Genomic DNA, 15,100 nt, shown 5'->3' on the forward strand with positions numbered 1-15,100 from the left:
CAACTTTTTTATAGAATGGAGATACAAACCTACCCTTAGTATTTGGACACATCGGCGCACCAAGTACGTATTGACCCTTAAACAAATGAAGGAAACAAAAGAGGGGAATTAAAACGTATGTGAAATATTGACATTTTGCATGACATTTAACTAAGAGATAAACTTAAAAGATATTTTCACATATTGGTCACTGAGGAAAGAAGTTAGTTAACATCGTCTACGGGCGACATCTGCAGGAGGCAACAAATCTTGTACTGTTGGTAGTACTCTATCACTATCAGTGACATGAGAAGGTCAAGAAAGAGGGCCTGTGCGCATGGCGCTGAGGGCCTGTATGGGTGCTGCGGGCCTGTATGCATGGCGTTGAGGGCCTGTATGGGTGCTGAGAGCCTGTATGGGTGCTGCGGGCCTGTATGCATGGCACAGAGTCCCCGGAATGGGTACTGAGGGCCCGTATGGCTGCTGAGGGCTTGTTTGGGTGCTGTGGGCCTGGATGCATGGCGCAGAGGGCCTGTATGCATGGCACTGAGGGCCTGTATGCATAGCGTTGAGTGCCTGTATGGGTACTGAGGGCCTGTATGGCTGCTGTGGGCCTGTTTGGGTGCTGTGGGCCTGTATACATGGTGCAGAGGGCCTGTATTCGTGCTTCGTGAATCTTGGAAGAACAAATACACCATTGTCTAAAAACAAAGACACGAACCATTGACCTCGTGATGAGTCCCCCCTTCCTCCGACCCCCTTCCAAGCTCCCCCTGCCATTTTACCTTCGAAGTATGTAAGCTTCGAAAAGAAAATGGTGTCGCATTGAATAATTATTTACAAATTGTTACGAAAGAAAATACAAAGATAGACGATGGAAAGTTGTTTTGTTTTGTTTTTGGAAACAGTTGCGACGGAAATGGAACCGGAATTTATAGCTAATTAAACAGATATATACGGAAATTAAACAGATATATACGGATGTAATAGACTGATTGATTGATTGATAGATAGACTGATTGATGAATAAACAAAATGAGAATTGGTAATTATACAGCAGTGTAACAGCATATAGGGACTTACCTTAAAGATATCTGCACTCATACCAGCTTGACAATCCTTAATGTCATAACGCCCATTTAGGTCATCTGCATAAATAATGAACTTTTAATTAATGGATGAATCTTGGAAATGAAAGTAATTTTTTTTTACCAACCGATTACAAAGAACAAATCTTTATTGTTGTCATTATTATTATCACTATACATTTTATATTTCACTACTGGTATTTTCGTTTCCTTTGAAGAAATTATTCCTCTTAAACATATATGAGGATCATCACCTAACAAAGAATACACTCGATAAATGGAGTTTGTTAAATGTGAGATGAGAGTTTTTTTTTTACTTAGCTAAACCACACTCGAGACATAAGTCATATAATTTAGTTTCAATATCAACTTTATATGCATATAGTTGTTGTAGTTGATGTTTTGTTGTTGTTGTTGTTGTTATTTTCAAGTTTAAGTCTTTTCTTTATGACGCAACAACCGATTTAATATATATCACAGAGCTGTTTCCTGAACTTATTATACACATCAAGATATCATCTGGATATAAAGATGGTACACCTGGCGAAAATAAAAGGAGAGCTTTGGCGGGAGGGTTATAGTAATAAAGCATAAATTATGTACCAGAAATAATATGAGAGTAACTACGGTTATAGGTATACGGTATATAGTACGGACCGGTATATAGTTATGGTGAAAAGAGTGAGTCTGTAAAAACATATATATCGTGATACAAAAATGTGAGAGTAAATACAATTCTACCGAAAATACCGCGATATCTTGCATGATACCAAAGCTGTGGGAGTACTTACAATTCTATGGTATATCGCGATACCGTCATACAATAAATAATGTGAGAGTTAATAAACCGTGTCGAGTCATATACTCACATTTATTCTGTCTACACGGGTGGTTGATGTATTTTTTCTTCGTGAAATTTTGAGAACTAATAATACATCTACCGTTTCTATAGATCCCTCGAGGTTGAATTTTCTGACTAAACGGAGCGCAAGTCTGGCGAAAGAAGGATATTAAAATTATACATATTCAGAATGGTGTATACGTTGCTCTTAGTCCATAGAAATAGATATCGATGGATGGTTAAATTTTTGACTGATATATGTATCAGTGGTTTCGTCGAATTAGAGATTGGACCGTTGATGGCTGTTCGTAATTCTGTCGGACGGGGTGGAGTGGCTGGTGGGGGGGGGGGGGGGGTTAAAGTCGAAGTTCATGTTCGGTTAAAAACATTGTACTTTTCTTAACATGTCATGTGCCATGTTATATTCACACACAGAGCCGTATCTTTTTATACGGCTCTGTTCACACATATATTGGTTACCGCCCTCTATTTAGAGAGATATGTGGTTACAACAATAAGGATATAAGATAGATAGATATGGATATATATATAAATATATATATATATATATATATATATATATATATTTATATATATATATATATATGTATATGTATATATGTATATATATGTATATGTATATATATATATATATATATATATATATCCTACGTAGTAGGATTATACACACTGGGAAACGTGCAATAAACTGCCAATTGACCCCATCAGGTTTATGGAATAACTTCCTTCGCTAATGGTAATCTTACTTTATTAGGGGTCTATATAGTGCCATGCGTTACTGTACAAACTTTTCATGCCACATTAAGTCTATGAAAAATAAGTTATACATGGTACATAACAAACACTTCAGATCGGTTCATGAAAAGGTCACAGTTTGCTTTCTGCAGTGATCTGCTGATTTGTGTACACTTGTACCAAAGCTATCGCGTGATGATGAAAACTAATTTGGTTAAATCGGACAAAATCAAGGCATTCCTCTCAATTTCATTACCAAATGAATGTTAATCAGCGCGTATAATTAAAGCACGAATATTGGAATTAATTTTTTTGTCGGTCAATCACCTATTTTTTCATTGTCAGCATTGATTTGATGCAAAACATTAAAAATAAGTAATCATAAATAAATAAAATTACAAATCAGAAATTACAATTTTTTTTCTCATTATTTCAACCAAATGAAAGTGTTGAATACAGTAAAAGAAATAACAATAGAACACTAAAATAACTTCAAAATGCTGCTTTAAATTTGAAGCGAAAATAATGGTTCATTTTTACTCTAGATATATCATTTGTGAATTAATAGTTTGTCTTTGTTGTTACTATACTTTAAATAAACGATTCCATATCCCTCAAGATGAAAGTCACGAAATTTGCAGCATATGCGAAGATCTAACACAATCTAACGTTCTCTACAAAGAAAAGTAACTTTTCCTTCATTTTCCCCTTTTGTTTCAAGCAATCGAATGCCTTAAACCAAACTTATTTTGAAATGCAAAATAAAAAAAAATAAAAAAAACATTTCATATTTTATTTGTTGTCGTCCATGCTGGTAGCAGAGTCCCTCTTTAACATCTTTCCATTAAAGCTGCATTCATCAGGATTTGTTTATCTTTTGGCTAATGAGACAAATTAACCCATAAAGATGTTAGTCGCCATATTGGCGACAAATGCGAATATTTTTCCATATAGTGATATTTAAGGGATCGATGAATGAACGTACGTGTCACATGACTGAGTCAAACTATGCACATGCCTTACTATACAGCCAAACACACAGGATTCGATCAACGATTACTTAAAACTTACCAAAAGTTCATCGTATGGGCTTCCAGAACTTTTAACGGTTGCCCCAAACCATTCGTTGGATTTGTTCCTCTTCTTTACATAACTGACGCCATAATCTGCAGAAATTATATAAAAGATGAAAAAATGGCAATAAATACAGACCAAAAATACTGAATAAAAAGCGTAATATCATCTATTTGGTAACAGTGTATCGTCATCTGGCATATCGCCAGTAATTCAGGTTTATAGGTCGGCAAATCCAAGATTTTCTAACGATACACCTGGATGTATATAAAGTTGAAAAACCCCACATAATCGCTGACAATCCAGTGTGTTTTATGGACAAACTATTGGTTTATCGGTCTATAGAGCTGGATTATATAGATCTAACTGAATCCACGTTTTCCGTCGATCGTTTTGAACGGATCATCCAATTTGTTTTTCAAATGGTACAGACCGTAATTCGGGGAAATGGTTCAGTTCTTTTTTAAATCAGTCTCGGAAGAAATAGAAGACCACGCCTCCGTGTGTACTACCCCTCTCATCGACTTTTCAACCTGCACACAAAATTATTTAACATAACATAACAAAGAATGGCATTTATTAGACTTCATTTTAGACCCAATTTGTAGTCTAAAAGTAGTTCAGAATGCACTAATTGACGTCTAAGCGTCCATTTTTACTGGAGGATTCGCACACCCATATACACCTCCTCAACATGAGAGCCGATTCATCGTCCCCAGGACAACATCCCTCTCCACAAAATCTCTGATTCGCCTCTGGTCCTCCGATAACGGCTCATGCCCCTACCTAAACAAGTCGGGGAATTTTGAATTGCCCCCTCCCCGCCACAATTTTGAAACACCACTGCGAACGCCACTGTGCCGGTTACATACTTTCTACAGTGGCAATCAATTCTCCATTGCAGGGATGAATGTCTCTATGTCAAGGGGGGTGGAAGCACTTTTAATCTGGGGGGGGGGGCACCGACGTTAAAGGGCACTTTACAGAAATTCGATTGGACTGATGCAGCCTGATATTTAGTACCTTTTATAACTCTTATTGTATTATCTTATTTGCGTATACACATCACTCCATCAACGCGCCCTCCCCCAGTGGCGGAGATATGGGTATTAATCATGGAGCGAGAATGGTCTGTAGGCCGGGGCGCTAAGCGGAGCGCCACCATAGGTTGGCGAGAAGCGTACCCAAAAAATTGAGTTAAGATACTTCCTAGATCGCCGGAAATGACCCTTTCCGGGCCTTGCTAATTTGCAGATAAACGAAGAATAAATAGGTGTCATCGCCATTTGGTCAGAAAATTACACCAACAAAATGTGACAAATGTCAATAGGTATTTGAGAGCGCAATAAAAAAGTCAATAATTTCGAATAAGTAAAAAGTGGTAAAAAGCTGAAGAGGGCGCCAGCAGTCATTTTGAGTCCGTCAGGGGGGCATCCGCCCTCTCTGACTGTATGGACGCTCCGCCACTGCCCCCCCCCCCCCCCTCAAGGAAAAAAAGGCTTACTAGCACTGCAATATCCAATGTGCAAATTGGAAACAAGGAACAAGTTTTCTTTTGAGACAAAATGAGGTGAAATCATTAGAAAGTCCAAGGCCATGCACACGCGATCGATACATGCATGAAAGCAAATGAAATATGTCAAAATACGAAAGGATGGGGTAGGTTATTGGATTATAACTAAACTCATTATTCATAGTAGGCTATAAATGGCTTCTGCTTATTACAAAGTCACAATGTAATATAGCAATGTATTTTTGAAAATGTATTAGGATTTTTTTGACAAATTGAATATGCGTAATGGCACTCACCAGAATGTCAGAAGCCTTGTGGTAGTAAACATTTGAGTTTGACCCACAGAAATTCATTAATACTTCTAAATTAGGATTAGATCTCTTACTGAAATATCGCTGACCTAATAAGGTGATCAAGAGTACAATTTTTTATGTAGAAAAAGGGCACATATTTAACCTGAAGAAAAGTGGGGGGGGGGGGCACGCGCCCCCTGTTCCCCCCGGTTCCGCCGCCCTTGCTCTATGTATGGTCAGTGGTACTTCCATTCCCAACATACACCACAATATCCGTCGAAACATTTTCCTTGAAAAACAAACACAGATATCCTACCGGAGACATGATATACTGAGTTTTTGAGTGTTTTTACTTGAGAATATTGAGGAAGTTGTTCAAGGAGTTATCTCTCTTCCAGAAATACTGCAGGTCGGATATCGAATATGGTTAAGTAAATCTATTGATAGTAGGCCTGTCACTGCACCCCGGATATATGTAACTTAAAACAGGGGGACGCTAACTTGTTAACGTGAGAAGGGGAAAAAAGATAAGGCACGCCCACTTCATACATTTTACCTCATTGCAAACATTTCCGTATTGAGTAAGTATATGCAAGCTTCCGTAACGCACGGATTCATAGGACACGCCTAAGAATTATGCAAGTCCTCCAAGGCTTGTCCAAGTCCCCATAATGTTTGTTAAATCTGTACACTAACGTACGATTACAGAATGTATTACTATAACTGTTGAAGCATATATAACTTATACTGTTACTCGAGAAGTCTTGACCAGTGGCACAATTTTAACGGAAGGGGTGCACAATGGGTGTAACGATAAGGGTAAGGTTTGGGGTAGGGTAGAGTAGGGTATGGATGGAGGGTTGGGAGGGGAGGATGGTCAAGGAAGGAGGGAAATGGCTTGAACGATATCTGTTGGTTCTAAAATGTTTACCTTTCAGTTTATTACAATAAACGTAAGCAAACATTTGGATGAAAGTGTGTAGTGGCCCCCCTCCTTTTTGGGGAAGGGAAGGGAAGGGAAGGGGGTGTGGATGAAAGGAAAGGAAAGGGAATGTAAAAGGAAGGGAAGTTAAATGGGAAGGTAAAGGGAAGGGAATATACCTGAGCACTGTATACAGCACGACCGACGGATATATCTATAGACCTAAACTCAAATCCTTCAGAACTATCAAAGCAAATCTCTGACATCTTCCGAAACAGTTCTTTGTAGTTATCGCTAATCGTGACCTCTGTTTAATTAATGATGATACTCATTAATATAGCTGGCATTTCGATTGTGGTAGCAGCTTGCTCTCATTTCAAGCCGGAAACCATTTGACAGGTTCATTTTCTATTCTACTGTGTCTTTAATTTGAAACCTGCTCTACTTCAAAGCGACTCGTGAAAGTAACGGGAGGAAACAGCTCATAACCGTCACCCTAAGGTTTGGATGCATGGAGTCGGCTTTCGATTAACCGTTATACACTGTTGAGAAGACACAAGGTTTAAAAATAGACTGATTTATTATGTTTATTTCCGCCATAGTCGATTATATGGTAATAAAAAACACTTTATGTATGATACACTTGCAGGGAAATTTATAAGGTGCAACGGAGCGCCCACCAATGTACACAGCTTGTGTATAATGCTAATTACAGTATATAGGCCTTGTACCAATTCTGCGATGTTTATAAACATCTTGGAAACCGTTTCCGTTCGAAATCCTCGTCGTTTCTTTGCGCAATTTGTCATTAGGGCCAACCATTAAATCGGTATTCGGACCTGTTATACCTGCTCCCATTATTTAACCCCATCCTCTTCCTTGCTGCTCATTTCTTCCTTCTCGTCATTTCCAAACAGTATCCCTTTTCTCGCAACCCTTTAAACCGCAACCCTTTCTCATTTTCCCTCATCCAGTCCCTACAACCAATATGTCTCTCTTTGTATCGTGAGTAATTTCAATAACAAAATATGTTCTCATGCAGTTTTCGATCCACGATAACGACGGCGGCGACGGCGACGACGATGACGATGACGATAATATTAACAATAATCATCATTATTATTATTATTATTATCATTATAGTTATTAAATAATAATAATAATAACAATGATGATAATAACAATGATAATAATAATAATAATAATAATAATAATAATAATAAAAATAATAATCTAGATATCCCAAATGATCAATTCGCTGCTGGCAACAAAGCCAGTATTGCATTTTTCATCACTTATACCTTAGTCATATTTTCTTGCGTAACTATTGAAGTACCATGGTCTAAGACTCTAACGTATGAGACTTTCCCCAATATCTTGCCTTTATATAAATATAAACGTTGAAATGAGAAATGAGTCTGGCCTGAGGTTGATATCGGTTGTAACAATTAAGCATTGCGTCCTAATTATAACCCTGTTCCGAATCAATGCCGACATCTACTGTCTCCCGAATCAACTAAAGGTAATTACTTTCTTTGTCTTGGAGCTTCTGCATCCGGTCGAAAATTGAAGTCATAGCTGAGATATTATTGTATGTCAGTGATGCATATGTGGTCAGGAAGCTGTGTCGTACGTAGTTCACTTACCTAATGGAAGTATCTGACATGTTCTTGTTGTATTGTACGGCAGTACTGGACATCCGTAGACAGCTCCGCCTCTTACTACGTTTTCTGCTTGAGCATCGGCTTGTGGTGCACCAATGATTATCCTTAAAATAGGAAGATGTGAAAAAAAAAAAGTAAAGATGACTTTAGACGAAATTTATCCTTATTTTATGTTTTCTACATATCACAACTTATAATAAATACCCGTGTGGTACATACAAGCGTATTTTAAAACAGAATAATTAGGGTGAACATATCGCCTTCAGGCGCGTATCCAGGATTTTCTAACCCGGGGGGCGCGAATTACTATCTAAGCGGAGCGCCACCATCGGTTGAAAAATTTCTGGTTTTGATACCCCCTAGATCACCGGAAATGGCACTTCTCGGGCTTGAAAATGACCAACCAGATGTACACTTTTGCCTGAGAACCAAGTATTTCTCAAAAGTTTTTTTCCATCCATAACCTTTTTGAAGATTGTCACCAGTCACACATCATGTTCGACCTGATTGCATGTCCTATGGATCATTGCTTTTGTAGGTGATTCTACGTCACGGCCCACAATATCCGAAAGCCCCACTTTTCAAGGTTTTAAGCCCATTATTTGTTGAGAATTTGAAAATTCACATCTCTCGTGAGTAAAAATCACTTGAAAACATACCCATAATGTTGCAGAAAATTCAATCTATGGACAACCAATATAGAAAAACTCCTTGAACCCCTAACAGACAGGTCAAAATTGCACGAGTAGAGGAAGTATGATGAAGAATGTTGGTGAGGAAATTTTGGAAAATTCAGACAGAGTTAATTTATTGGTGTATAAATATTGCAACCTCTTATAATGGCTATTATGAAACTTGGTTGAAGGAAATGAAAAATAGCAGATATTTCCGATATCAGGTATATCGAAACCGAGCACTACACACATAGGCGTAGGTCCCATAGGAGGCGGGGCTGCAGCCCCACCCCCCCCCCCCCCCCCCCCGCAACCAAATTTCCCATTTTTTCGGGCACCTACTGCATGAAAGAAAAATAAATAGCAACGAATAGCTTAAAAATGATCTCCTTGGTAATTAAAATAAAGTTGTAAGCTTGGCCGACATTACTACTGTAAAAGAGAGTTTTGACATAGATGGATCTGTATGCTTTTTCTCTATCTACATAAGACATTTGGTTGTTTACATTAGCATCCGGCGGTATACTGTGCAACTTTGACGGACCGTGCGGTACACGATGCCATGCAATGTAATGAGCGATGCTTGCTTATGTGATATTGGCATCGATATGTTGGACGCGCGCTTCGCGCGCGAAAAATTTTTGGCTTTTTTGTCGGGCGAGTCATTACAGCCCCCAAATCCAATTGGGCTCCTACGCCTTTGACTACACACATAGACAGTTTTTGAGGCTGTTCATCGTGGAACATGCATTTCAATGCTCACTGATATGATGTTATATCTGCTCTTTGCTTTACAAATTCGAACAGGAGTGTAGCGAGTAATTGCCAAGGGAGGGGTGAAGCCTATAGGCAAACTATCTAAGCGAAGCGCCACCATGAGTTGGCGCGAAGCGTACAAGAAAAATTTTGGCCGAAAATGCCTCCCAGATCGCTGGAAATGACACTTCCCAAGCCTTGTAAGTTGCATCTAAGCATTGTCTATTTTGAAATTACTAGCGATGTTATAAAGAAAATTTGCTCGGGGGGGGGGGAATGCGGTCGCCCCCTTCCCGAAATGCATCATGTTCCCCGACGACTCGGTCGAGTTCAAGACCAGCCACAGTTGGTTCCATATAGCACAATTGTACAATTGTTTAAGGCGTCCATACACACACGCGTTATGATAGACCATATATAGTATTTATATAGATACATTAGTGAGAGAGGAAAAATGGAAACGTCAAAAATGGAGTTGTCGGTGTAAGGGGAAGGGTGAGGCGCACACCGCTCCGTAATCCTTGATCTGTCGCTGGCTACCCTGTGTATATAATAGGGATCAGCGCTTTAACTATGACTGTTCCTCTTTCTCTTCCCGAGGTCTTGGCTATCTTCTACTCCCTCCTTTTCTCCTTTTTCTCTCTTTTTTCTTTTTCTTTTTCTTTTCCCTTCCTTCCTCTCCTCCTTTTCTTTTTTTCCCTCCTTTTCCCTTTTTTCTTCTCTTTTTTTTCTCCTCTTTTCCTTACCCGGGGGGGGGGGGGCGCGCCCCCAACACCCCCCCCCCCTGGATACGCACCTGGCCTCACGAATCGCGTTAAGAATCATTAGTGAAAACCATTTTGAGCAAGAAGAGTTCATTGCGCGGCATTTCAATACCAGAAATTGTGCAAAAAAGTGGGAAATCAATAAAAGTCCAAACGAAAACATACAACAATATAGGACTGTATTGTTTTACAAATTTATTTCACGTAAGCATCCGTTCCAATTTAACCCAGCAATTTGAATTCCGCTTGGGTATGGCAGCCGCCACCGTAGAGACGAATGACTTCATTGCTGGAGACAATCACCTATATTTGTTATTTCTACAGTGATACAATTAAAGGATTGTATAGTGATTTCAACGTTATCTTAGTACTTGAGCAAAACGGGAAACAATCATTTTTTTTCGGAAATCCACTATTTAGATTTATTGCTATGGGTAAACGGATTACTTAATGTGAACATTGTTTGCGATGTGCGGCCATCGGAAACCGGGGCGATAAGATTTGAAAGCCTTCATTTTCCTAAAAATGTAATGCTAAGTCTTACATATATAAACGATTGAAACAAAAGTGTAAAAACGAAAGTGACTAATTGTATGACATGGATATTTATGATCCTCCTATTTCGAAATCAGCCAGTTTGGGACAATTTCCTAATGCTAATACCTCTCTAAACTGTACTCCAATATCATGCTTCAAAACACTGGTATTGTCGGTACAAACAGTTCCTAACCTTTATCAGATAGAAACATGATATTCATACTGCTCGTATACTGACAATACGAGTGCTCTGGAAAAGCGGGACATCACACAACAGTATTGGAAACATTGTCCCAACTGGGTCTTCGAAAATGGAAAATTCGTATAGACACAACAATGTTGATTGCACTGGCAAAACTTTTGCTCTGAATTTGTAAACTTTCATCAGATCCTTAGCAATGATAAACTGGTGGAATACATTTTCAATTGATCTAGAATTATTTGAAAGTAATTTATGCTATATCTATAATAGACTTACGTATGGTAAGAGTCAAGGACTGTATATCTGCGAAGTATATATGTATGTGAGTTGCCTATATATGTGAACGTTCGACCGCCCAATGTAAATGTGTGTATATATATATATATATATATATATATATATATATATATATATATATATATATATAAACACATTTACATATATCCGTAAGACCACGTGTAGTAAAGTGATTTTTCTAGACTATAGTAGGCCTATTAGTTTGATACGCAGGATTTTTAAAAGGGGTGCTGTCGCCATGGAAGTCATTGAAGCCAGTTTCCCCGCGGAGGGTCTGTTCTGTAGTGGCATGCTTTGACTATAATTAGGTCTATTATTAGATATATACTAAGCTACACACAAGCTTGTTCTAATTAATTTTGGTTGTGATTTTGTTGTTGTAAGGGTGTTGAAAAACACCCTCCCAACACACCCACCTGGATCCGCGTTTACTATGTTCAGTATGTGTCATATGACTTATTTAGAAGTTTGAATGAGCGAAATCCTTTGTTTCGATTCTCGAGAATGTTGTCATCGGTTGCGAACTGGTGATGTTTTTCACGTGAATCGCATAACTTGTAGTATGAAACTCAAACAATGTGTGATAGTTTTCAAGCAATATTGATTTTTTTACGCAATATTTCACAATATTGAGAAAGATTGTCATGCTGTCTTTATAGCTATTAGTGCAGTGCTGCTTTGAAGGTTTCTTTTCAAAATGGGTGGATCTAAAATGATCTATGAACTATGAAAATATGTTTAAAGTATTTTATACGTTTTCCATTCGTCTTAGATTTTGTGTACCGTACCTCACGGGAATGTATAATCTCAATTTCATGACATGTATATATCAAAAGTTTCAATTAAAAATATTATTTACGCATAATTTTAGTCTCCATATGTATTAGTCGACGAAAAGAAAAGAAAAGAGGTTTGGTGCCATATTAATGTTTCTGTAGCATGATTTCGGTTTACGAGGTATTCCATTATTAAAATATGATAAATCGCTGGAAATATTTGATTAGGTTAAATTGATGATGATATCAACTGCTCAGTACATGCATGTCTAAATATTAATGTTAATTTATGGTTTTTATCAATTCTGTAGTAATTCAATTAAAAACGTGTTCTTTAACATCATGTAACCAATACAGACAGCAGGTCATCATTGGATGCTTTGTAAATATATTATTTTATGCCATCACTTCTGATGTTTCTCTTATTGGATTCTGTGTTTTATTTGAGGAACGTGTCTAGTGGTCAGTGCGAATTAATCCATCTATTTTAATTGATAAGCCTCAGCTATATATTTTTTAATGGGTTATTCCTCAAGAATTTGAGGTGGTACAGAAGTACAACTTGGACTAATAGCAGTGTGGTAGTCTTAAACATTTTAACTGTACTGCACTTTACGTATACATCTGTGAAGGAGCGGAGTTATTTCTTTGAGAGAGGTTCGAGAGAGGATGATTTGTTATTGTGACTGATCTATGTATATATTTTAACCGATGAAACCAACAAAAGATGGTTCTTTTTGCAGGTATTTCTGTGGATTTGGCAAACGCCTATTACATTGTCTCCTATATTTTTAGACTTCATAATTAGCAATTCTCAACGAGGACCCCGATTGGGGAAGGTGTTAATGTAACTAGGACTAAGTACGCTGTTATGAATATATAGCAACCACATTAGCATATAGCTGGTCATATTCTCCGTCTGTTAATCCATACAGACAAAGCACTTGATACTTTCAAGACGTTTCAGTAAAATCAAAATTCAAAACTCCGACTCTATATACGTGTGTATACTTAGTAATTGCACTTAGTATAGTGTGCTTCAACACAGTCAGTGGTTGATAATGACTTAGCACATATTTAAATTAAAACTACGCAAATTGTAGATATGGTTGGCTGTAGTTAAAAGAGTCACACCAGACCCTTTCATGATTTATCTATTTGATATAGAGATGGCAGTCTTGCAACACGACTTTCCAAGACAACTAACTATGTCTTATTCCATTTTGGACATTATCACGGATTTACGGCAAGATATGTCTAAATAAGACGTGATCGAGCCACGTGTGTTCCATGTGTCAATATTTAAATAAAAGAATATTGATTACAACATTTATTTTCTGTACTGCAGATGGGTCTTGCAAAATGCCGAATCTACAATTATATTGAAGTAGTTTACATGACATAATGATTGGTTTCAATTTGAAAACTGTTAACCGTATACCTTGAAAATAAGAAGAAGATGATGAAAACGAAAGACAAAATTATAACATTTCAGTTCCTAGTGACAATATGACATCACATATTTACATTATGACAGAACCCACTCACGATTTAGAAACTAGGATACCTCCCAAACCAAATAACGTTTTATGAGCTGTTTGGGGGATTTTTTTTATAATAAAAGATATATGTCATAAATAAGTGTCAAATGATATTTGTGTTTCCTCTTAATTAACGCTTAATAAATAAATAAATACGAATTCATACAAGGAAACATTTCACAATGATATACTGTGCGCGTGGGTGTATCGTATAACTGGGTCAAGTTATATGTAGGCCACAAATATGGAAGTATCATCCCAACACATTGAGGGTTATGTATTAACATAGTTTGTGAAATCTGTAGGTGTGATAGGTTCCTATAAACACACTTCTTGCACCACAGCTTTTCCATGCATCACTTGTAGCCAATGTACTACAGAGCTATACCAAGGACCACACTTACCAGTTCATCAGAGGGCCGTGCGCAACAGTTTCTACCATGCAACACATACATATCATGTACAGCAGTTATTCCATACACCCCAGCTAGTCCATGTACCACAGTTATATCATGTTAAACTGTTATACCATGCACCACAATACCTTGTAGCTCCATGGTTATACCATGCAACACAAAGACTTGTAGCTCCATGGTTATACCATGTACCACAATACATTGTAGCTCCATGGTTATACCATGCACCACAAAGACTTGTAGCTCCATGGTTATACCATGCACCACAATACATTGTAGCTCCATGGTTATACCATGCACCACAAAGACTTGTAGCTCCATGGTTATACCATGCACCACAATACATTGTAGCTCCATGGTTATACCATGCACCACAATACATTGTAGCTCCATGGTTATACCATGTACCACAATACATTGTAGCTCCATGGTTATACCATGCACCACAATACATTGTAGCTCCATGGTTATACCATGCACCACAATACATTGTAGCTCCATGGTTATACCATGCACCACAATTCATTGTAGCTCCATGGTTATACCATGCACCACAATACATTGTAGCTCCATGGTTATACCATGTACCACAATACATTGTAGCTCCATGGTTATACCATGCACCACAATTCATTGTAGCTCCATGGTTATACCATGTACCACAATACATTGTAGCTCCATGGTTATACCATGCAACACAATACATTGTAGCTCCATGCTTATACCATGCACCACAATACATTGTAGCTCCATGGTTATACCTGGTACCAGTTAAACACAAAAGTATCAAGAGGGACATAATTATTTTATTTATTGTCTATAAATTCAAGGACCTTTCATCTTTATGTCATGACAACGGTTGCCACAGCAACAAGGAGTGGAGGGCGGATTTAGACGCTTACGGTTTTACCCACGGCAGTGACAACGTTAATTGCGCTGAACATTTCGAATAAATTACTTAATTAATCAAATAAATCTTAAATAGAAAATAAAATACGAGATGGAAA

General features: G+C 37.8%; 1 protein-coding gene across 2 annotated transcripts in view; it reads right to left on the bottom strand.

Moving 5' to 3' along the window:
* LOC139958788 (integrin alpha-8-like) overlaps nt 1-15,100 on the bottom strand; it is a 43,462-nt gene that overhangs the window by 27,039 nt on the left and 1,323 nt on the right. For both annotated transcript variants that reach the window (XM_071956123.1, XM_071956122.1), the window contains exons 2-6: nt 8,113-8,234; nt 3,736-3,830; nt 1,937-2,060; nt 1,063-1,127; nt 34-76 (exon numbers count right to left, since the gene is read on the bottom strand). In XM_071956123.1, coding sequence (XP_071812224.1) covers nt 34-76; nt 1,063-1,127; nt 1,937-2,060; nt 3,736-3,830; nt 8,113-8,234 — 449 coding nt within the window. The remainder of the gene's footprint in view (nt 1-33; nt 77-1,062; nt 1,128-1,936; nt 2,061-3,735; nt 3,831-8,112; nt 8,235-15,100) is intronic.

This window comes from Apostichopus japonicus, chromosome 18, assembly GCF_037975245.1.
Source record: "Apostichopus japonicus isolate 1M-3 chromosome 18, ASM3797524v1, whole genome shotgun sequence".
Lineage (NCBI taxonomy): Eukaryota > Metazoa > Echinodermata > Holothuroidea > Aspidochirotida > Stichopodidae > Apostichopus > Apostichopus japonicus.